The sequence below is a fragment of the Ceratotherium simum genome, chromosome 29 (genome assembly GCF_057802395.1).
Source record: "Ceratotherium simum simum isolate JZ-2026a chromosome 29, ASM5780239v1, whole genome shotgun sequence".
NCBI lineage: Eukaryota > Metazoa > Chordata > Mammalia > Perissodactyla > Rhinocerotidae > Ceratotherium > Ceratotherium simum.
In genome coordinates, this window is record NC_141928.1 from 21,123,555 (window position 1) to 21,147,523 (window position 23,969).

The window sequence follows — 23,969 nt, forward strand, 5'->3', positions numbered from 1 at the left end:
TTTGTGAACTTTTATGTTTAGCAGCAGAACTCCTTTTGCACATGAAATCTTACAAGGAATCCCACTAAACAACAGATAAATGAACAGCTCTTCGTGGTGAGCTGGGAAGAAGGAGGGGGCTGCCTGCACCCATGTCCTCAACCCAGTTCTTCCACAAAAGCACCAGGTCTATGTGGAACACAGTCTGAATACAGCTCCTCTGAAAGGCTGGGTTTGCTCAGACTCTCACAGTGCACTGAATCCTGGGATACCTGAGAACAAGTACCTCCCACCTTTTCTGGCTAACATCTCTGCAGATATTTTCTTCTCTAATTTCCAATCCATGGCCACTTCAGCCTTAAAAAGAGAGTCTGAACAGCTGCATTTAACCCTGAGCAGCGTTCCACTAAGCAGTGTGTTTTTCCATATCCAGAATCCAAACTTTCTAAATCAACAATAATAACTACATTAAATTTCCTTCCTACATTGTAGAGAAATAAATAGTGGGCCCTGCTCTGCACCATTTACTGAGCAAAACATAATCACTTTTAATTAAAAGTGGGCACTCGTCTCCCACAAATGGCCTTGCTTCATGATGCGGCCATTCTTCATTCAGACACAAAGTACTGGCAGAAGAAGGTGGGAGGGAAAGAATCAAGCCAAGAATCCAGTACAGAACCTTTGATCCCTGAAAGGCAAGAAAAGTCCAGAGATAAAACGTCAGACTTGTCCAAATCTGAGACAGCATATGCTTTATAAATGCAGTCAGAGAGCATGTAGACGACAATGAGATGACCTTTCTCATGCCACGTAACAAAATGGAGCAGGTACTTCTCTCCAATATCACCCAGAATTTCCAAGGGGAAACATCTCAACAAGGATATATTTGTTAGGCTGCCACTTATTGGGCGCTCACTATGTGTCAGGGATGATACTCAGAGGTTTATAAATAGTATAATTTAATCATCACACAATCCAGTGAAATGGTACTGCCAGCTCCTTTTAAAGGTGAGGAGAGTGAGGCTCAGAGATGAGCTGGGTGACATGCCCAAGATTACGCAGCTAGCAAATATCAATGTTGGAATTCTAACCAAGACCCGGCTGCCTCCGAAGCCTGCCCTTTGGACCATTCCTTCTTCCCTTACCCTGACCCACAATCCCAACTTTTCTGGTTGCCCTTTACGTTCTGGCTCAGAGACCTCCCGGTGGGTTGTGCAGTGGTCCTCATGGGACTGCCATGTCAAGGATGAACGATGCAGATGTTCCCTTTCTGATCACTTTCAACTCCTGAAGGAAGCTGTGGCCAAGTTACCACAGTTCAAATTGGAAATGTCCAGAGACCAAGAATGACCACACACACACACACACACACACACACACACACACACACAAAATTCTCTTGCCCCTTTCTTTCTTCCCTAGAGCTGGGCTGTGGGACATTTGGTTTCCTCATTTTTGGTTTGCAGAACTGACAAATACCTCTCTGTCCTTCTTCAGAGGAGCTCCCCCAGCTGGGAGACTTAATCGTGACCGAGGCTGGCTCGGATGGCCTCAAACTCAACTGGACAGCAGCTGACCAGGCCTATGAGCACTTTGTCATTCAGGTGCAGGAGGCCAACAGGGTGGAGGCGGCCCAGAACCTCACGGTGCCCGGCAGCCTGCGGGCTGCGGACATCCCGGGCCTCAAGGCCGCCACCCCTTATACAGTTACCATCTACGGGGTGATCCGGGGCTATAGAACACCAGTGCTCTCTGCTGAGGCCTCCACAGGTACCTTCCTCTCCCTGTCGATGCTCTCCCACAAGGCTCCTTGCTTTATCTCCAAGAGATCGCAAGGGGAGTCAGCTTCTTTCCATGTCTGAATCCTTTCCACGCTCCCCTTAGCTGCTGGCTGTGCATGCTCACACACCTCCCTGTGGGCTGTGCCTTAGTCCAGACGCCTTTGCCATCTTGAGAATGAAGGATGAAGATGTTGCCTTTTCTGACCTCCAGCCTCCAGCGTCTCCCAGACTTTACCTGTCCCATCCTACAACTTTATCCCTTGTGAATGATGGCTTTCTATTTCAGGAGATGCAGCCTGATGGTTTTAATTCTCTTCTCCAGGGCTTAGATATAACTAAAAGCTGACCCTTCCAAGTGTGCTTTCTGGTGGAGCACAGATTATTTACTTTAGAGAGTCTTTTTTGCTAGTTGGAAATGGTGCTTCACTATCCCAAATTCCCTGAAGGATATGGGCACTGTGGTTCTTGCATTTAGAAGAAACATTTTAATTTAAATGTTTCTTTAAAATGCACTGAGTATAATAAGAGAATTGAATTACCCTCCTCCGGGCAATTCTCTCAGATACTGAGTCATTGTTAGAACATCAAATTAGCAAACAGCTAGACCAAAAAGGAAAAAAAAATCACACAATTATGACTGCAGACAGTACCAAAGAAAAAGCCATTCATTAGCAGAAGTACACACAGCAGCATTTGGAGCAAGAATGTCCCAGGCTATGAATGTCAAAGATCTGATGCCCTTTTCTTTCTTTTCATCGACTTGCACCCTGGAGTGTTGGCCTTTGGATGGCACACTCCTAGCCCAGACCCAGGAGGGTGCATTACTCTTTACTCATCATTCTGCCCCAGAGACAGGGTGTTCAGTGTTTCCCCAAGTGCCTGCTAAGTGAACAGCCTTCCCCAGCACTGTTTTCCATTGCTCATCTTCCTACATGCCTCCATTGGTTTGAAGGTCAGTAGAGGCTGTGTTGTTTGGTTTTGTATATGCCTGCCCCATTTTTGGATAGTTATGGCAACTAAAGTTTTATGCAAACCTATATATCCTAGTTGGTTCTAGCAAAAGCATAGCTTCGCATTTTAGCCTCAATAATTTTCAGTAACTCCTGCTGAGATAAACATTCAGCACAGGATACTGCTTCATCAGCAGTGCCCCGAATTGCCTAAAAATTGCAGCTGAGGCTGCCCTGGATGTACCCAGGGATCTTTTATCCGACATCCAAAAACCATCCCTTCCCAGCAGGCAGAGAAATCATTCGCCACTTCTGATCTTTTCTGCAGATCTTGTGGTTTGGGTGTTTTTAGTATTTTTATGTGTTTTTTTTTTTTCTTTTTGATGATAGCAACATTCTTGCTTCTGATGAGTTGGTCTGTGGGAAGGAAGGTCTACAATTCCGTCTGATCTGTGTTTCACCAAATCTCTTGGGATGGGAAGACCTTTTCCTTCCTTGCTAGAGAGACAGCACTAGCTTTCTACACCTTGCTTCTGCCTGCCCTCTGCATGTTTTATTCCTGTTGCTCGGAAAAGCACTGTAGGACCATCTCCCAGATAAAACGTTATTTCTTGGCTGAATAGGGTTGCCTGACTGCCTTGTCTTGGCTCAGCTCTCTTCGTTGGCAACACAATACTAGCCTTCTTGGCCCACGTAGAAGCAGTTAAGAGAGCACAAGCTATTTTAACAGAATATGAGAATGGCTGGCCTTTGTCAGAAATATGAAGAAAATACCAAGAATTACACTAAGTTGCCAATTCCCTGTAAGTCACAAAATCAGAAGCCTCATGGTACCACCTTGGGAGGATAATGGCGTCAGAATTGTTCAGTCTTCATTTGAATAGATGGGAGCTCCCTCAAAGCAAAGGATGCCTGTAGGAGAGAGCCAAGTAATCTTGGTCTCCTGAGTGCAATTCAAGAGACTGGAAGCTACCAGCCCTGATATCTTTTGACTGATGGCCAGCATCCCTGAGGCGGGGCTCCTGGAAGCATCTGGGCTTAGGCACAGTTCCTGCTGCCATCATTCAGCGTGGCTTCTGACACGCAGAATCTCAACTAGCCTGATCGTGTGTGGCAGCTCCAGAGCAGGGAAATCTAATTACCATGGCTTCCTTTTTCTATTCTTCTTTTAACAAACCCTCTTTTTCTCTCCGATTGGCACCAGTTGGTAATGCTGCTTCATTTCACCATAACCCTGAGCTATCAGATCTTTCTTTCCAGCTCTGGTTCTATTAATAACCTCAATCTTAAAACACAGGCCAAATGATTAACTCCGATTTCTTTGTTTCTTCTCTCTTACCCCTCCTTTTTCAGCCGGAGAACCTGAAATTGGAAACTTAAATGTTTCCGACATAACTCCTGAGAGCTTCAATCTCTCCTGGACAGCTACCGATGGGGCCTTCAAGACCTTTACCATTGAAATTATTGATTCCGATAGGTTCCTGGAGACGCTGGAATACAATGTCTCTGGTGCTGAACGAACTGCCCACATCTCAGGGCTACGCCCTAGTAATGATTTTATTATCTACCTCTCCGGACTTGCTCCCAGCATCCGGACCAAAACCATCAGTGCCACGGCCACCACAGGTACATATGCGTTCTCCCACTTCTAACACCCTCTCTCCAGAGTCTTCTTTGCAGGATGAAGCCACTCCTCGCCCACTGAAGCATAAGCCACAGTGCATTAACTCTTCCGTGATGCTAGGCTGGAGCCTATGTAACATAACTCTCTTCCAGGAGCAGCTCAGCTGGTGGATTTCCATGAAGCCCCTTGCCTGATTTATCACTGACCAGGACATTTGCAGCATAAAATGTAGTTTGGTCCAGACTGTCATATAGAATCTGGAGAAAAGAATTCTCCCCTTCAGTAACTAAAAAGCCATAATAAGCGTTCTCCTTGACTTGAAAAGACATCTATATCATTCAAAGAGGTCTTAAAAATTATATTTTGTGTTATCCTAGTGTCTTTGTCTTCCTAGTGCCTTTGACTTCCTAATACCCAAATAGCCCAATGATTTAATGAAATTGTGTTGGTGCTATTATTTTTTTTCAACTGAGAAAGTGATAAGAAAGAGCAGGGATTACTCATCACATGAGTGCGGGAAGAAGCCATTCCATCTGGATCACCCCAATTCCAACACCACCTCTAGGAGAAAGGACCAGAACATGCTGTCTTGCTCCCAGAACAGTGAATGGTACATGGCAAAAATAAAAGCAAAATAGTCATGTTTAAACAAGGAGCTCGGTTAGCAAAAGTATAAATTGCTCTCACTTTAAATTCATGGTATCTGTGACATACATACTATGGGAGATGCTCTCTGGCATGCCTCAAAAAAGAACTCTATGTGACAATAGAAAGGAGAGCCTTTGCCATTCAAAACAGCATTCTTAGTGCATTTTGGACAATGCCTTCTCTTGACAGATAAAATAAGACATCACAAACTGAAAAAAAAGTTATTTGTAGGATAAACACAGGAGAATTTCCTCTTATAGTGCCCAATCTCGTATTCTAGGGAATTCAAGAAAATGGTTGACATCGTAGTATCAAAATTATCCATCATTTAAGTCACACATGGTTGAGACAGGGTGTGTCCTCATTCTACATGAGACTACAAATTGTCATCAGGGCGGTCCACAGAAAAGGCAGAGAGCCAGCATTATCTCCTTCTCATCTCAGCCAGATTAAAGTGTACCAAAACCTAGGGAAAAAAATCAGTCGCCCATATATATTTGTTTCTCATGGCTCAAATTGGTTTTCAACAAAGGACAGGTTCCTTTACCGGAGGGTAAAGTTTAAAACTTTATGGATTTAGTCTTACGTGTTTTGATTGTGACTCTGTTAATAGCATTTTAAATTGACACGCTTTCATATTTTTTTCTTCTTGCTTTAGTAGCCGAACCTCTCCTTAGCCACCTCACTGTGTCAAATGTGACCTGGGGCAGTGTGTCCATCTCGTGGAAAGCTCAGGACTCTGCCTTTGATAGCTTTCTTATAGAAGTTAGGAATTCTGACCACCTCCAGGAGACAGTGGTGCATTCCGTGCCTGCGGCGTCTCGCAGCTCTGTCATCACCAACCTCAAAGCTTCTTCTAATTACACTGCCCACCTTCATGGGCTGCTTGATGGGCAGTGTGCTCAGATGCTGATGGTCCAAGCAACCACAAGTATTTCCCGTGATGGGTTCTTCACTCTCCATTGAACTTCCTCTGAGGAGCATTCCAAAAGATCACCCGCTACTCATTTTTCATCCTCCTAGTTCCTCTGGATCCTTCTCAAATTTGATAGGGCCACCCCAATCAGAGCTTTAAAGCTTAAAAAAAAAAAAATACTCTCACCCCAAATTAAGGAACTTCAATGTCAACCTCTTTTTCCGAAGTATCCACTCACATCTGGAATTGCTCTTTTTGTTTGTATAGAGTTAACCTGACTTGCTTTGGTTGAACTTCTAAACCATCCTTTCATCTGATCTTGAATAATCGTTTCCAGTTCCATCCAGTATCATCTGCCTGTGGTCTTTCTAATCAAAGTCTGCCTGTGTCATATTCAAAGAGGTGTATGCATGCATTTTTAGTTCCTTGGTCAGAATGTTCTACATTCTCTTTCTCTCCACCGAGATTTTGAAAGTAGTGCCACTAGCATGCAGAGAAAAGACCCTAAAACACAGCCAAAAAACCATCTGAGAGGCCCCAGGTCTCATCTTGTTCTGGAGACTTTTATTTGCCTGCATCCCCTACAAACAGACTGCTCTTTTTGACATTGACTCTACCAAGCATGTTTTGTCATCCACTGATAGCTGTCACAACATGTCAGAGTCTTCCTTTCATCTATCATCTTGTGCAAATCTTGGTGCATGTGATAAACATTCAGAGCATTAAATTTTTGAAAATGTCTGTCTTTCCTGGAAGCATGTCAAGGAATTGTTTCAAAGGGTTAGAAGTGATGAGAGAAAAATGTCCCTAGCTTGCATGGAACACTGACCACCCCTAACTACCATTCTCTTTCTGAGTTTTGTCTTGCATCTCACTTTTCAGCTTGGTGGCACCTTTTGGGAGAGAGCTGGAGGTAAAGCTGACCTTGAGAACCCAGGTCTTATTCTGCATGGTGAATGTGTTAGCATTGCCCGTCTCTGACTGGTAGCATGAGAAGAAACCTAACATGCATCCTTAATTCGGGAAATTGCTTCTACGACAAAATATAGGGCAAACAGAGTCCCGTTTGGAGGATCTTACCTTTGGTGTGGTTAAGGTAACGTGTCAATGCTGTGGCTGAAAATTATAGCATCATTACCTTCTCAAACCAGTTGCTAAGTAGGAAATCCCACACCATTATCTACAGCTATATTCTGCTTCTGAGCCAGATCCTTTTTGTCCTTAGAGACTTAATGACATCGAGTTATGCCATGCAACTGTACAGTTGAAGTTTATCCAAATGAGCCCCTTCTTTCCTCCAAATACTGGAGCTGCAGCAAAATGACTCCCAAGTCCTTGGAAGAAATAGTCTGCTTCCTTCCAACCCTGAATCCTGATGCTAGTACCTCAATCCTCCAGTACTGTTGCCTCTCTCTAAAATACAGTCTGGGTTGAACTTATTTTAATGTTAGTATTATTTGATAAATGTCCATTGAGGAGGCCAGACAATATACATGCCAGTTGAAACTAGCAGTACAGGCCCCTCACATTAAAAATGAATTGCTCTCATCACTAATTGTCTAGACTTTAAGGGTCAAGAGAATCTTAACCCCAGTGGAACTATTCACCTTTCCAAATTATCCAATGAGTGAATTTCCTAATCAGAAAATGCAAGGCCTAACTTCAAGTTTTCCTTTAACTTTTGCATACACCAGAAATTTTTTAATGAAAGCCATTTTCACCTTTACACTATTTAGGGTGAGATGTAGATTTTCCTGTGGTGTATACATTCAGGTTTCTAAATACTGTGGAGAATTTCTCTTATACGGATATTAGCCTTTAATGTGCACAATCCAAATAGATCAAAAGAAGACTAAATAAGGAAACTGCAAAGTAGCATTTTCTAAGGCATGCTCAGTGGAACACCAGCTCCTCGAGATGTTCAAAGGATATTCCTCAAAAAGGGTATCTGTTGATCAATACATTTATGAAATGCTGGGCTAAACAAAATTAAGTAGGTTTCTTTAGAGAACTAGCATTTCAGAGCCTGCTAGCATGCTTTGTAAATCTCTAGAGTGAGATATAATATTCAGTGTTTACCGTACATACTTCACCTTGAAGCTTTCTTTTCTTGAAACATCTTACAGAACTAGCACTCCATTACAAACCTTAGAAAATGTAGCCTTAATACTCTTTAATTTAATCCTATCTACCACTCTAATGGCTTATTCACTTTTCTTTATACATGACAAGCAAATCATCACGTCTATACTTAAAAAGAAAACAAATCCGCACCTGCAGATAAAGCAATATATTCTCTAGCATTGTAACCAATACAGGTGTAGACACGGCCTAATATACTACCTTTCTGCAAATATTTGGAGGCATTGGTACTTTCATATTCTATGGCTACATTCTGAAGAAATCCACTGCTTCCTCTAATAATGTCTCTCTCTCTCTGCCCATGTTCCTTCCCATTCAGAGCCAGAGCCACAGTTGGGCATGCTAATCTTTAGCAATATTACTCCTGACAGCTTCAACGTGTCATGGACCACTCGAGCTGGGCCTTTTGCAAAGATTATTATCAGTGTTAGCAATTTTCAGTTGCTGCATGAGTCCCAGCAATTCACAGTCTCAGGAGACATACAGCACGCTCATGTCACCGGCTTGGTGGAGAACACTGGCTATGATGTTAGTGTGGCAGGGACCACCTGGGCTGGGGACCCCACCAGACCCCTCACTGCCTTTGTCATGACAGGTACTCATTCAAAGGTTCCCACTTGTCTGTTTAGAATTCGAGACGGAGTAAAGCAGGAAAGGTGATAGGCATCCTAAGGGGAAATTCGATCCAAAATGCAATCTTCACTCTGTGTATAAAGGTCTAAGAGAAGAGAGAACAGATACTATTGCAAGAGGGATCTTTCACAGCCACACTTAGGAAATGGAGACAGTGTACTCAACAGTTGTATAAAGCTTCCCGGGATTTTCATGCCCAGTTTTATAGGCTGTCTGATCCAGAGTTTGGAGATTCAGGCTAAAGAGTGAGTTCCACGTTAACAATGGCCTAGGGCAGGAATTTTGACCATAAATCATGCTAGGTAAGGCAGTCCATAAACTATCTGCCCCACAAATACAATAATTTGTCTTTTTCTTCTAAAAAATACATCTTCTGAAAATTGACATCTACAACAGATTAATGAAGGTTCAACCTAGGATAGCAGATAAATCCTAAGTTTACTTAAACTGTACCCATTCATTAAACTTGACTTCTAACTTCTCCTTGAATTACATAAAGAAATGGTTTTGTATTTTCTTTCCTGAGATTATCCTAAATCAATGGCAAAGGCTGCAAATGGTGTTGATTTACTAAATCTCTAGCCTGAAAAACCTCAGAGAATATTTAGAAGTCTCTTGCCTTCCACTAATGATAACTTTCAGGAGACTGACTTTGCCATCCAATTCTCACATTAAACCAGGCCTCTCCCAGGGTCTAAATTGCTGTAAATAAGATGACTTAATAAGTTCAATCAAGTTTTTAATTGGAGGCACCATGGAGTCTTAGAAGAGTGAAGATCTTGAGATCAAGCTTGAGTGGTTTCTAATCCTCTCGCACATCTTTTTTGCTATATAACTTTGTCCTGTTCTTAACTGCTCTGAACCCCAATTTGCTTATGTATAAAGAGAGGATACCCACAGGTATCTCTGGCAATCTTGTCACAGGGATTAAATGGATATGATGAAATTTAACTGTGCGGCATCCAGTAGGCATTTTATAGATCCTGGGTCCTTTCTTCTGTCTTCCAACAGTATGCGGAAAGTGGTGTTCTTAAAAATAAGCAACAAGCCTAGATAGAAACAATAGACCTATGCAATCGTGACTTTCCTATTATTTTTAAGAGAATACTGGGCATGTTTTAATGTGAGATCAAAAGTGGGTATATTTCCTGTCCAGTTATCTAATGTGAATTCAATCATTCAGGCAGTCTTCAAATGCAGAACAAGGTAATTACTTAGTGGAGCATAGGGAGAAGGGCGGAGGTAGCCGTGACATGAGAATCTCACTGCCCAGGAGGGGAGGAATGGCTGGCCACAGATCCCATCAGGCCTTTACTTGTAGCCTCTTGCAGGACCTCCCACAGAACAGAGAGAAGAAAGGGAGGTTGGGAGAGCTGGTCTTGGGAATCCTAGATCCAGTTACAGCATTGTCTCTGCTAATCCTTGAAGTGAAAAGACTCTGCGTTTTAAAAGAGGCATATTAAAAAAAGAGAAAAAAAAAACCTGAACATGAAGGACTATAAATAACAAGCCCTTGATTGACTAATTAGTCTGAATGCCTTGTTTTTCATCGGAATTTGCTGCTTTGATGGTGTGGAGGTACAAAGAGACCACCTATCAAAGAGAGACTCCACTTCTCTAAACAAAACTCTGCAACAGGATTTGAGACCCCTGTCTTGCAGACAAGGAAGCCTGTTTGCACAGTATATGTGATTTCATCTTTGCCTTTGATAGAGTTATGATTTGGGGAAGATCTTTACATGGTAAAAAAAATGCCTCAAAATAAACACGAAGTGTTTCAAAATAAGTACAGGAAGTCCAAGACACAGCAAAATTTAAATCTCTGCTCAGGGGATGAGAGCATTCATTCACTTGTTCATTCAGTCACCAAACATTTCTTTTTAAAATATTTTTCTTTACATCCTGTGGATTAAACTCTGGGCATTAGTGTAAGGTCATTTATCTCTTTGAAAGTTTCCATTTAGCTGCAATGGAAAAGAAAGCTTTAAACCAGATGCAGAGAAAGCAGCCTTGGCCATGGAATTCCCATCCCCATGCCCCTCTGATAAAAAGTAAATACTTTCGCCATTAGTGTGTTTTGTTTTACTGGAAGGGAGATGCTGGACGTTCTCCACTAATCCTGCTTATGTCTCAGAACTTGCCAGCACTGATGGGGTTGACTAATTAGACGTTGGCATAGGGTATGGAAAAAACATTGGACTTGGAGTCAGATGGCCCAGATTGGATCCCTCCTTAGCCATCTAGTAGCCATGTGATCTTGGTTAAGTCATTGACCTCTCTGTTTCCTTAGATGTCATGAGGGTAAGGAAGCAAGTAGCTAAATCTACTTTATAGTGTCATTGTGGAGATTCAATAGGATAATGGACATGAAGCCTTGTCAATTGGGAAGTATTGACAGAAACTTAGCTAATAGAAGCTCACTTTTTTGGGGAATCCCAATATGTGAAAAGACTTCTTGGCACCTAAGAAATAAGAGTGCCTGAGACACAGATGTTTGGTGAATGAATGAACGAATGATGATGACAGAACTTACTAAAGATCTAGACATGTCCTTATCTCCTAACTTTATCCAGGAAAATAAACAGCAAAAGAATTAGCAAATCTTGGTATGCCTAACTGGGCCATAACCTTAATTTGTCCATTTGAATGCATGAAAAATCTTCCCTCTTCCCTTTATCTCAGCTTATGAAAATGTATGTCATTAATTGGCCTAATCAACTTGATACAAAATGTGAGCTAGAGGTGAAATAGAAACATATGAAGTATACCGAAAGGAAGTATATTTGCAAAAAAAAAAAGGAAAAAGGATGATTTCCTTCAAGACCAGAAGACAGTGGGAAGTAGAGAAGGAGGTCCAAACTCAACAGAAGATATCCAACCTTATAGGGAAAAATTCACTGCCTTTGCAGTGAGACCCAGCTAAAAACCTTGCTCTATCGCATTCTGCCTCTGTAACTTTGGCCAAGGCCATCAATCTCTTTGAAACTCAGTTTTCTTACCTGTATAATGGGAATAATATCTATCTCATAGGCTTGTTAAGAGATTTATACAAGATAACATCATCTGGCACCCAATAAGCTCTTACTAAATATTCATTTCTGAGCATATAACGCATTTAGTGATTGATTGGGTATCTATCAGTGTTCGTGGAGACTTGTGCTATCCTAGCAGAGTCAGTGCTGCTAACCTGAGTTATTTTCACCCTTCCCTTCTTTCAGAGGCCCTGCCCCTTCTGGAAAACCTAACCATTTCCGACATTAATCCCTACGGGTTCACAGTTTCCTGGATGGCATCGGAGAATGCCTTTGACAGCTTCCTAGTAACGGTGGTGGATTCTGGGAAGCTGCTGGACCCCCAGGAATTCACACTTTCAGGAACCCAGAGGAAGCTGGAGCTCAGAGGCCTCATAACTGGCATTGGTTATGAGGTTATGGTCTCTGGCTTCACCCAAGGGCACCAAACCAAGCCCTTGAGGGCTGAGATTGTTACAGGTATTTTGATTCAAGTGAGCCATTTTTTCCTCTTCCCGGTTCCCTTCCGTGTAATCCATCTACCAGATCACCATGGTTTTAACATCCTTGTTCATGTTCTCTACTTAATCCATAGATGTGGCCTGTTCTTTTGTGTTCCCCCCAACACTCTCCCTCATCTTATGTCTCTAATGAGCATGCCCCTTCTCCCACTCCAGAAATGAGAAGGTCAAAATGTTTCCACTTGGTGTCCCAAATCTTTTAGACCATGTCTTGTCCGTAGCTCTTATGTGCTTACTCCATGTCACCCTCCTCTGTGTTCATCCTGGCTGGTCCTCAGCTACATTTCAGCCTTCTCAGAAGAAATATACCAGAGAGTATATTTCAAAAACTTTTTTACAACATTTGCCATCTCTAAATTTCAAGTGTGATCTTGATAAACTTACTAAGTGGGCTTGTCATTGGAAAGCCAACTGTGAACTTATTATATTGGTAAACACTAATATCATAGAGATTCTTCAACACAGACTAAATCCATAATTTTCTCAACTAATAATTCCTGGAGAAATATGGCATTAACAACTTTAACAGTCAAAAATCTGTGTTTCCCAAAGTCTTTATAGAGATTGCTAGCTCCATAGAATATTCAAAGGGCTTACTTGGTGAAGAAGTTCCATGTTCAAATAAGTTTTGGAAACACTGAGTTAAACATCGTTTAATAGGACCCTTGACCACAAGCTTTACAGAACATCCTAATGTGTATGTGCCTCTTCAAGAGGGACTTACCCCAGCAATATTTCCCAAACTTATTTGACAATGGATACCTTTTAAGGAAGAGGATCAAACAGGAGTAGTTTGCTCTAAGTACACTTTGGGAAACTCAGGTCTAAATTTACCTTGACACTGAGTTTTGTCTAGTTAAGGCAATCCAAGATAATACCTTGAGTCCAAAGTATGTCACACAGGAGGTTCCAAGCCTCAGTTCTACCATCTGAACACTCATCTAATCGTTAAAAAAGGCAAGCAAGAAAGTCAAGAGTAGGAGCCTTTTTTAGTAAAACAGCTCCAAGAAAAAAGCAAAAAGACTATAACATTTATAACAGTTTAAAAGCCATTTGCTCAGGATCAAGGGAAATATAATCAGCAGTATCATCATGGGCAGCTCTACAGATCGTTAATGCTGGTTTATTTCTCTTTTCAAAAAGAAAAGAAAAAGGTCTCGCAGAGGATGGGCACTTGGCCACTGGAAGACAGAGAGCAAATGTAAACAAGTTACTGGCTTTGAACTTGTTTAATAATGCATGGGAGGGGCCAATGCTGAGTCCAGATGTGGATTTATAGAATTGCTTTTAGACAAAACTCACATATGCAAGCATCCACTTGGCTCGTATTGAATGTGTCAACTCCATCTGTCCCCTCTCCTAAACCTACTAGACTTGTTTGTGTTGAATAATTTTATTTTCGGTATCTCAGGACACTTCTATCTCTGAGAGCTGGGGCATCACCACATATTGATAACCCCACTGGAAAGAAGATTGCACGGGCTGGTAAATAATATTCTCTCTCCTCCTTCCACCATTTTCTTCCCCTCTAGAAGCCGAGCCAGAAGTTGACAACCTTCTGGTTTCAGATGCCACCCCAGACGGTTTCCGTCTGTCCTGGACAGCTGATGAGGGGGTCTTCGATAATTTTGTTCTCAAAATCAGAGATACCAAAAAGCAGTCTGAGCCACTGGAAATAACCCTACTTGCCCCCGAACGTACCAGGGACATAACAGGTCTCAGAGAGGCCACTGAATATGAAATTGAACTCTATGGAATAAGGAATGGAAGGCGATCCCAGCCAGTCAGTGCTATAGCAACAACAGGTACCGTACATAACCAGGACAGAACAGAGAAAAGTCATGACTTGGGGATCTTCTTCTCACAGGGATGGGAAATACAAGAGATTTGGATACAGGCAAGCTTGCCTTCAGATCCTGGCTCTTTTGATTATAGACTGAGTGACTGTGGACAATTTGACTAAGTCTTTGTGCAAAAAATTATGATGCCATTTACTTAATAGCATTGTGAGGATTAAATGACATAATTCATTGAAAGCCCATAGCAGGGGGTCTGGCACATAGCAAGGACTCAGCAAATGAAAGCTATTAACAGTTTCATTATTGTCATTAATCATCATCATCGTTACAATTATTGCATCTTTAAAATTCCGAACACCCTTCCTTCTACCTATTATCTCATCATCTTTTATCCAAAGATACACTTCCTTGTTCTTTGGTCAAAGTTTCAAACTATACTAGGCAGGGATAATGGAGAAGTGGTACTTCCACCTATAAAAATCAACATTTATAAGATGCTATGTGTGAATAATCAGTACCGTGATCAGGAAGGGAAAAAAGAGGAAGCTGGTAAGGTTAACAGGCTGCGCTTCATGAAACTCACTAATTTTATTCAATACTCATAGCAACTCGAAAAGGCACTAGAGGGAGAAATGAAAACCCTGTTCCACATTGAGTTATTTCAAGGAGGAAAAAGAAAGATAATGAATAACGTGACTCTTGAGAATAATAATACTAAGACTGACATGACTCTTTAGAGGGAAAAGGAAAGACTTACAACAGGTGGGGTGAATTCTTTCATGAAACTAAGGGAGGTGGAGAAATAGCATTCGCTAGAGATGGCTGCTTCAAAAGGAACCAGAGGAAAGAACCACAAAATCCCAGGGAGAGGTAGAAGCAACCTGAGAAATGATGTAGCCCAGCCTTTTCTGTTTGTGCATGAAGAATCTGAGGCCCAGAAAGGTTAAGTGACTTGCCTAAGGTCACACAGCCAGATTTGGAGTAGAACCCAAATGCCGACTTATTTTAACACTATTAAATATTAGCAGGCTGGATGACGGATAACCAATGAACATATATACCTGCCATCTCTGATGGGCATAGAACGTAACACTAGCCAAAACATTCTCCTCTTTGTCCAGAGATGGATATTTTATCATGTAAATTTCAGGACATAATGAGCTCCTAGAAGCCACTTATAGAAATCATAATCAGTATCTGTAGACGGGGAGGGAATGCTGAGTCCAGGCAGCAATTCAGGCAGGGGAAAAACCCTGTTTCTCATTAACTCAGACACCCTATCCCTGGGATGTGGGTCCTGTCTCCTCCTCCCTGTGGCTTCCCATAAAACAACTGGAGATCAGAGGCAGAGCCTGATTCTGACCTTGGTATATAAACACTGGTTTTCAAAGTTAACTTCTGATCACTGATTTTGTTTTGCTGATCTTTTTTTCTAGAGGCTCTGCAGTTCTAAAGCAAAAAAGAGAATGAATAATCACGAGTTTTTTTTTTTTTTTTTTTTTACACGAACAAAAGAAAAGAAACAGCAGACCCTGCTGTTTCGGAAAGCCCCTTCTTAGATTTCTTTCTCTGAGGCTTTGTAGTTCACAGCAAAGAAGTGTGTGTGTGAGTTTGCACGCATGCATGCATGCACATGTGTGTACCCATGTGTGCCTGCCTGCCTGTGCTCCGGGCAGGACAAGGGAGGAGACTCTTGAACACAGCAGACAGTTGCCTAATTTCCACCTTCCCCTCATCAGCTTTATAAAGTCTCCCTTTGCCTTCCTCCTCCTCTCTTCTCTCTTTCCTCCCTTGCACAGTTGTCAACTCTTCCCCGTGATGTTCTGTTCCTCTTATTCTTTATAAAAGCTTCTGCAGCTCCTCCTCTCACTCCAAGTGCCTCTCCCTGTGCACAAGCTTCCAGCCCCAAGGGTCCCAGGTGACAGAGAGTGTGGGTAGAGGCAGCGGAGCCTAGTGGTTACGCCTGCAGCCTCTGGGTGGATTCCTTGGAGTCGAATATTGACCACACCTCTTACCAGCTGTGTGATCTTGGGCAAGTCTCCTTTCCTCTCTGAGCCTCAGTCCCTTCATCCGGCAAATAGAATTGACCTCAAAGGCCAGCCATGAAGTTTAAATAGGATCATGAGTGCCAACTACTTAGCAGAGTTTCCTTACCCATTGCAACAATGTTAGCTATGATTATATTTGGGGGATTTAATGTAAATTTTATTTTTAATGAGCTCCTTGGTTCAAAATTCAAAGTCAAAAAAGGACATACAGTGAAGTCTCTATTCTACTGTGTCCCTGCCACCCAGGTGCTCTGTCTAGAGACAGCCAATGTCACCACTTTCTTCTGGATCTTCCAGAAATATTCTATACAAATAGATAAGGGTGGTCGACACGCTTTAACTCACTGAATCACTGTGACTCAGCCAGACCAAGTGACTGCCACATTTAGCCCTATGTCACAGATGTGGAAACTGAGACCTAAGGGGCTGAGGTGTTTTTAGCTAGTAAGGCCAGAATGGAATTCAAACCCAGGTCAGTCTTACTCCAAGATCCTTGCTCCTAAACCACACTGGCTATAAGAGCTGTCCTCTTTGTTTAGCATAGGACGTGACACATATTAAGCGTTCAGTAGAAATATGTTGAAGGGAAAATAATTTTTTAAAAATGGTTGCCAACAGCCACATAATTAAAGACATTTGCTCCAAAGTTGGGGAGGCAACTTTTTATGCAGAGAATGGATAGAAGCCCTGTTGAGAGTTTCGAACAATTCTGGATGTTTCCCTAATGGAGTTTTTATTGAAAACCAAGAGTCTACCTGGAAAGAGAGACAGAGATATTGCCGTGCCTTGGTCTCCCCAACTTTTCAATGGGGGTGATTTAGTTGCTCCGTGAGGCTCGGTCTCCGAGCTCCCATTGGCCACCTCCTCTGCTGTGGTGCTGGAGACTGGGGGACCCTATTTATGGCAGAAGGAGACATGCTAAAGTAACAAATAGTCTTCCACACCTAGGAAGGTCTGCTGTCCCAAAGTATCACACCCGTTGACCCTGGATTCCACCACCACTGTGCCATTCCTTCAGGTTACACGGGGCTATCTTCCTGCTGCCACTTTATCAAGCACATTCTCTGGAGTGCGTGATGGATGAGGCTACTCATTCTTAAGGTTTTTAAGACAGGGCTTAAATATTGCCATTTGCAGAAGAGGAAACTGAGATCTAGAGGGGAAAGCTGTGGCCACAAGATATACCTTTCACTGTGCCGAGACCTGCACCAGTGGCATTTTCAGTCAGAGTGAAAGTCAGAGTGGACCAGCTGGCAGCAGGAGAGACTCACTGCCTGAGTTTACACACCTCACTGGGTTTTTTTCTCAGCTGGCCTCTTCTAGATCTTTCCTGGGGGCTACTTTAAAATCCGGGATGGCCCATGGTAGAAAGAGTCACATGGGAAAGAAAATATAGACAAGGCATTCGTGTTTACTGAATTCCTACTGCATGCCAGATTCTGTGCTAGGGGTTTTACATCCATGATCTCTGCTAATCCTCCAAACATTCCTGAAGATGGGCACCACTTTTCCCAACAGATGAGGCTCGCGGAAGTGAAGGAACCTGCCCCGGGTTGCTCAGCCTCTCCGTGGTATTTGGACAAACAAGATCTTTCAGGCTCCAGATCCTTGTGGTTTCCAAAGCTTTCCAAGGGGAGGGCAAAACCCCGGCAGCCACCGAGTCTGAGGGTGGCTACCAGGTCGCAGGAGAAAGAGAAAAAGACAGAGATGGAGAGAAAAAAATCCTCCCCCAAGTGGGCTGTGGGTTTCAGAACTTAATGATCAACGTGGGTTGGAGAGGGGAAAAGATGAGGAACTGAGCTCCGTGGAGACCTGAAAATTGTTTCCTGAGTTCTCTGGTTAAGTGTGGTCAGCTGAAGAGGGCAAAAAGCTAAGCCAAAAAATACACAGAGAAAAGCCAAAGGAAACTGGGTTCCAGGGGAGGTGTTTACGTAGCAGAAACTACCCCTGGGGCCTGGCTTCCCTGAAGGTAGACCCAACGTCCACCGGGTGTGGGCTTTGGTGATGGGTCTGAGGTTGCTCTCCTGGCTCTGGACCTCTATCCAGTTCTGGGAATGGGTTTGTTGAGGTTAGTTTCCATATGAACGTTATTTCCAGGATCCTGGGGCTGTGTCAGCTCTGCTGCCCAGTCCTGGGGCCCAGAAAAGTTGCATCACGAGAATGTTCATTGGATATCCGAGCCTCAGTGTACTCCTCTATATAATGGCTACAACCAAACCTTCTTCTCTGGGGTTTCCAAATGAGGATTAATTCTTAAAAATTGCAAAGAACTGTACAATTGTCAAGTCTTGGTCATTTAAAAAAGGAACTAGAAAGCAAAGATTTGAAAAAATGCTAAATTTAAAAATAAAAGGAGGATGTATTGCAAGGCGTGAAACCATTCACCCTCACTTCCTTAGAAGCCAGCTGCGGTGTTAACATTCTCCTTGAATGAAACCAAATGGCTGTTCTACAGCCCTGAGCCCTGTACCAGAACGAAAGAATGATTGTTTCTATCAAGTCACAGCTTGACCACAGATCACCACACTCTCCATCTCAAAGGCTTGGCTTGGACACAAACTCTAGGGGCTGAGTTTTCCTGGATAAAGAATCCAGGAAGAATCATTGATGAGCAAAAGAGTTGACTGTTTCTGGGTTTCTCTTGCGCTTTCTCCCTAACAGCCATGGGCTCCCCAAAGGAAATCATTTTCTCAGACATCACTGAAAACTCCGCCACTGTCAGCTGGATGGCACCCACTGCCCAGGTGGAGAGCTTCCGGATTACCTACTTGCCCATTGCAGGAGGTAGGGAGCTCAGAGAGGGGAGGGGGCAGGAACCTGGAAGGTTTGGGTGGAGTAGCGAAAGAGACTCTGATAATTCTGTCCTCCCAAACATCATGGCCAAAGAAAACTACTTCCTTATATTTGAGACGATCTGGATAGACTTCATTTGTAAAGTATTATGAGACCCTTGGAAGAAACTGCTTTATGAAGGGTCATTATATGAAGACCTTTTCCAGCCTTGGAATTCTAAACTTCTATGAGAACTAGATCTCCAACATTGTTTTCACACAATGACATAAGACTAAATACATTGGCCTGCTTCTCTTTGGGCTTACTCATCTGAAAGCTGGTCTTGACCTGCATGTGTGTGAGGCTTTGCATTTGGATCCCAAAAATCTGTCTGTGTCAGTATAGGATGGGGAGTTGTGACTTAGTAGAGTTGGGAGTTCTATTTCAGAGCGCATGGGCTATAATAGAGACCATGAGGAAAATCTGTCTAAAAACATTCCAGCAGGTAGTAAGCTCCCAGTTACAGGAAGCATATACAGAAAGGATGGTTCATAACCTCTTCAGAGGAATGCTGTAGCATCTCTATGGGGAGTTTGACCAACTGATGTACAAGCTCCTCACCAGCCCTGAAATTCTAAGAAATATAAATTTTGGTCTTTTTAATAAATATAAGAGTACAAATTTGACTATGACCATCTTCTTTTCTTAAATAGTAGAATCTCTGCTACTAAGGGAGTCTGTATTTCCCTAAGCTAAGACAATGGGTTAAATATATCAGATATACATTACATAGTAAGCTTCCCATATTCTATGTGGGAAAATTAAATAAAATTCGCACAACAAGCTAGCTCTCAACGGAACGGAAACTTGTCGTTTTTAGCACATTGTGACTTCATGTTTTTTCCTCTCCTGGCCTAGTTTTTGGCATCTGCTCGGATGGAAAAAACATTATGCAAAAAGTAAGACCTTTTCTCTCATGCCAGAGGGTAGCAGCAAAGGAGAAGGAAGTCAAGAAAATGGTACTGGATAAAGATATAGTTTCGTTTCCAAATCGGAGACACCCATTCTTGGGGCAACAGTAAGTTTCAATGGGGTTCGCCATTCCTGATTTTGATTTTCCTGTGTTCCAGGTACACCCTCAGAGGTAACTGTGGATGGGAGTAAAACTCAGACCAGGCTGGTGAAGCTCTTACCTGGGGCCGAGTACCTTGTCAGTGTCATCGCCATGAAGGGCTTTGAGGAAAGCGAACCTGTCTCCGGATCATTCGCCACAGGTGTTTATCCCACCGTCAGCATTATTGCGCATGATTCAGCAACTGGAACAAAGTTTCCATGTAGTAATATTCTAGTAGAAAGTGGACTGGATTTGGAGCACCAGAAGCCTCATTTCCAGCCCATCCCGGCCTCCTGTGAGCTGGGTAACCTTGACTCCATCCTTAACCTCCCCGGGCCTCTGTTTCCTTGGGTAGTATGGAGGAAGGAGGCCAAGTCTGGGAGTCACACTGAACTGAGTTGAAATTCCAAGTCTATCACTTCTAGAGACATGAGCTGTCAGTTAATTTCTCTAGAGTCTAGTTTCCTTCTCTATAAAATGGGTGCAATTCTGCTTGCTGTGCAGGGGGCTGTAAGAATCACATGAAACTATGCGTGTAAAACATCTGTAAATGTAAATGGCTCTACACGTTAATCTGCCTCCTTTCCTTCCCTGCCTAGTGCTGGGACCATGGTGAGGCTCCTTCCAGGGAGGGGCTGCCCGCAGACAAGGAATGGTGACAAGCAATAAGGAACGACTCTCTACTGGGCAGCTACTGTGTTCCAGGCACTGCTACTAAACTCTCCCCCTGTCATCCCCATAGCTGTTGTCATTCCCATTTTACAGAGAAAACAACTGAGACCTGGGTAAATTAAACACCTCGGTTAAGACCACATAACTAGTAAATGCAGGGAGCCAGTGTGAGCTTAAGTCAGTCTAACTCCAAACTCTGTGTTCTTCTAAAATAAGGGATTATCTTCCTGTTATAACCTGATTTGTACAGCACACTGTAAAGAGGGGAAAATAATGAATTGCATTGAAGGAGAATGAAGTGGAAAATTTCTCTTTAGACAGCCATGTCTCTAAACAATTTATCCTTTGATATATGAGCAATTATCCAGCCTAATCCATTAAGGGATCCAAAGAATGGGCCTCACAAGAAATTTTAAAAATATCCTAATAGTCTCAAAGAGTTGATAACATGCAATTAAAACATCCCATCTGAACCCAGAGTCCTGTGCACCCTACCACACAGGCTGTTTTCCTCCAAAGAAATCTTTCATTTATGGATTCTCCATGGCAACAGATTGCAAAAGCTGGATGCATTTCCTCTGGAGGCCCCCCATTGTCCTCCTCCGTTAAAGGAGATTCTGGACAGACATGATGAAGCAGGAAGGAACTCAGAGTGGGTGGACGATGTGGGCTCCCAAAATTACTCGGCCACCTCCTGACTCGCAGGCCAGTCGTTTCGTCTCTTGAGGTCAGGAGCCTCATCTGCAAAATGAGCTGATGACAGCTGCCCTCCATCCTCCCAGGGCTGTCGTCCTGGAGTAATTGAGTCATAAATGTGAACGTTAAGAGGGAAATAATCATATTTAGGTTAGTTTCTAGGAAAGAGATGCTGAGTAGCAGCAGTGGTTGGTTAAAAGAACCAGGACCTTGTAAACATCCATCCTTTCTCAGTACATTTGGAAATCAGATCTAAGACTCCAAATAACTTTAATAGTCATATTAATAACAACTGCAATTATTGAGCGCCACCCCTAGCACATTTCACACACATCGTCTAGTGCATCTTTACAGCAGCCACACTTTGACAAGTGAAGAAGTGAGGTTTGGAGAAGGGAAATGACACAAGGGCACAGACACTAGACAGAGAAGCCAGCGTAGAACCCAGGACCACCGACCTCCGGAGCCTGGCTCCATGTTATCTCCAGGCCACCTAACAGAGCTATTGCTCAAAGCCCAGAAAAGCTTAGGGCAGCCTTCACTCTGCAAACCTCCTCTGTTTTTGTAAGTTCTTTCCCTGGGGAAAGTGACAGGAACTGTAATGATAATCCTTGTTATGTGTTCAGCCCTTTCCAGTTTATACAGCACTTTTCCATCTACAATATCATGTGAAAATCAAAATAACACTGAGGATAAAGCCAGACAGAATTATTATCCCCATTTTACAGGTGGGGCAATAGAGACCCAAGGTAACCTAGCCAGCAAGGGAAGGAGTCATGCCTCAAACCCAGGCCCATCCTGGCTCCAAGCTCAGGACCCTGCACCGTCCATGCAGCGGACACAGTGTCCCAACACCGGGAGTCCAGGAGCAGTGTACACAGCAGAGCAGCTGTGGTCTGAGGTACTACCCCATGATCGCCTATCTCTCCAACACATCTCCATCTTTCTTTGCAGCTCTGGATGGCCCATCTGGCCTCGTGACAGCCAACGTCACCGACTCAGAAGCCTTGGCCATGTGGCAGCCAGCCATCGCCCCTGTGGACAGTTACATCATCTCCTACACGGGGGAGAGAGGTAAGGTCATGTCCAACATCCTGCCCACCTGAGGAGTGTCTGTCCTGCTGTAAACTCTTCCCATTGTCCCTTCTCCGTGCCACATTTGGTACAAAAATGCATGAGTGGGTTGTAAGGCCAGCAATATCCTTGTGGCTCTCGATTGCAACCTCAGAATAGACTAATGGGCTGCGGCTGGGGCTGGGTGGGTGGTTGTGGAAGGGCCTAGTCAGGGGCTACAAGAGAGGCCTCATCCGTACTCCTCTGCTTAATGTCAAGTGAAAGAGCGTAAACATTGTGGTTCTACCGAGGGCGTCCAGTAGGCCGTTTAAAGAAAGAACAGAGGGTCCATCTCCAGCCTCTACATGTTTCCCTCACCTGTTCCTCATTCCTCCTCTCCTGCTAGTCTCTCTGCCTGTTGCTGTGAGTCACCCTCTCTAGGCAGCAGCTCCTATCTCTTACAAAGAAAATTCCAGAATCCAAAATCTTAAACAGGCTACATCAGGTGGCTCTGAGGAGTCTGGACTTCTCAGATGCCGCAGAGGAGGCCAGTTGTAGCAAATTTGATTGAGAAATCAAAAATTATTTCTCCTGGTCTTTTTAACTTTCTGTGCTAATTTACTCAGTTGGCAGATTAAACACTTGTTTGAGGCACCAGCAAACCACGGCTACCAGAACATAAAATCAAATACAAATGAGGGAGTAGAGAAAGAGAGATTCCTTTTCAGTAAATAAATCCATACATTTGTAATGAACTACTCTAGAAAAAATTAGACTGTTTTAATCCCCAAGCATATGTAAGTTTCATATTTTAGGGTTCAGTATTGTTTTACTTTGAGTGACAATATGAGAGGGCACCATAATCTGTGCCTGGGGCCTCTGAAATATCTTCATTCAGCTCTGACAACCGCCTAAGAGAGTCCTTTGTGAGGATGGAGCACGCTGGGGGTGGAGGTAGGAGAGAGGTTTGGGTTTATTCCTTTTATTCTTCCATTCTTCAAGTTTGCTCCCTAGAAGAGCAAACTCTTCCCAGTCAGGGAAGATGGTGTTGTCTCACCTAAAAGAAATTAGAATATAGTTCACGGGGATCATGGAAATTGTGGATGCAGGCCTGGCAAAGATCCTGGTCCAGAAGAGGAGGGAGTTCATGGATGATGAGTAGGGGACAAATTTGTCCCAGTTTGCCCAGGACTTTCCCAGTTTTAGCCATATATGTCCCACACCCCGGGAAACCCCTCAGTCCCTGGCAAGCCAGGATGGTTGGTCACCTATGATTAGGAAATAAACACATACCCTTGGACACCATGGTTTGCTGTCGACCATTGGATCTGACCCAGTGGGGCTGAGAGGCTACTAGTAACCAGGCTCTGCTGTGTCTGCTGCCACCAGATCTTTGTAACCTCCCAGCCTCATGATTTGACAACATTTGGCAATTTTTAAAAGGATGTGTAAGTGAAAAAGAGGAGAGAGAAAGCAATGGGACAAATTAAGTTTGGGTGGCCTGAGGCTTGGAGATGTTACCTGCAACTCTCCTCTAGCTGGTTCCTGTGCCCCAGCTACAAAGCTGTCCCAGCTGGCACCATGTGGAAAAACCTGACCCCCAGTTCCCC

At 43.3% G+C, this 23,969-nt stretch overlaps 1 protein-coding gene across 1 annotated transcript in view; it reads left to right on the forward strand.

Annotated features, from left to right (window-relative positions):
- Positions 1 to 23,969, forward strand: part of TNC (tenascin C) — a 91,802-nt gene that overhangs the window by 53,523 nt on the left and 14,310 nt on the right. The window contains exons 14-19 of the mRNA XM_087419211.1: positions 1,477 to 1,749; positions 4,064 to 4,336; positions 13,738 to 14,010; positions 18,714 to 18,836; positions 19,955 to 20,098; positions 22,261 to 22,380. Coding sequence (XP_087275337.1) covers positions 1,477 to 1,749; positions 4,064 to 4,336; positions 13,738 to 14,010; positions 18,714 to 18,836; positions 19,955 to 20,098; positions 22,261 to 22,380 — 1,206 coding nt within the window. The remainder of the gene's footprint in view (positions 1 to 1,476; positions 1,750 to 4,063; positions 4,337 to 13,737; positions 14,011 to 18,713; positions 18,837 to 19,954; positions 20,099 to 22,260; positions 22,381 to 23,969) is intronic.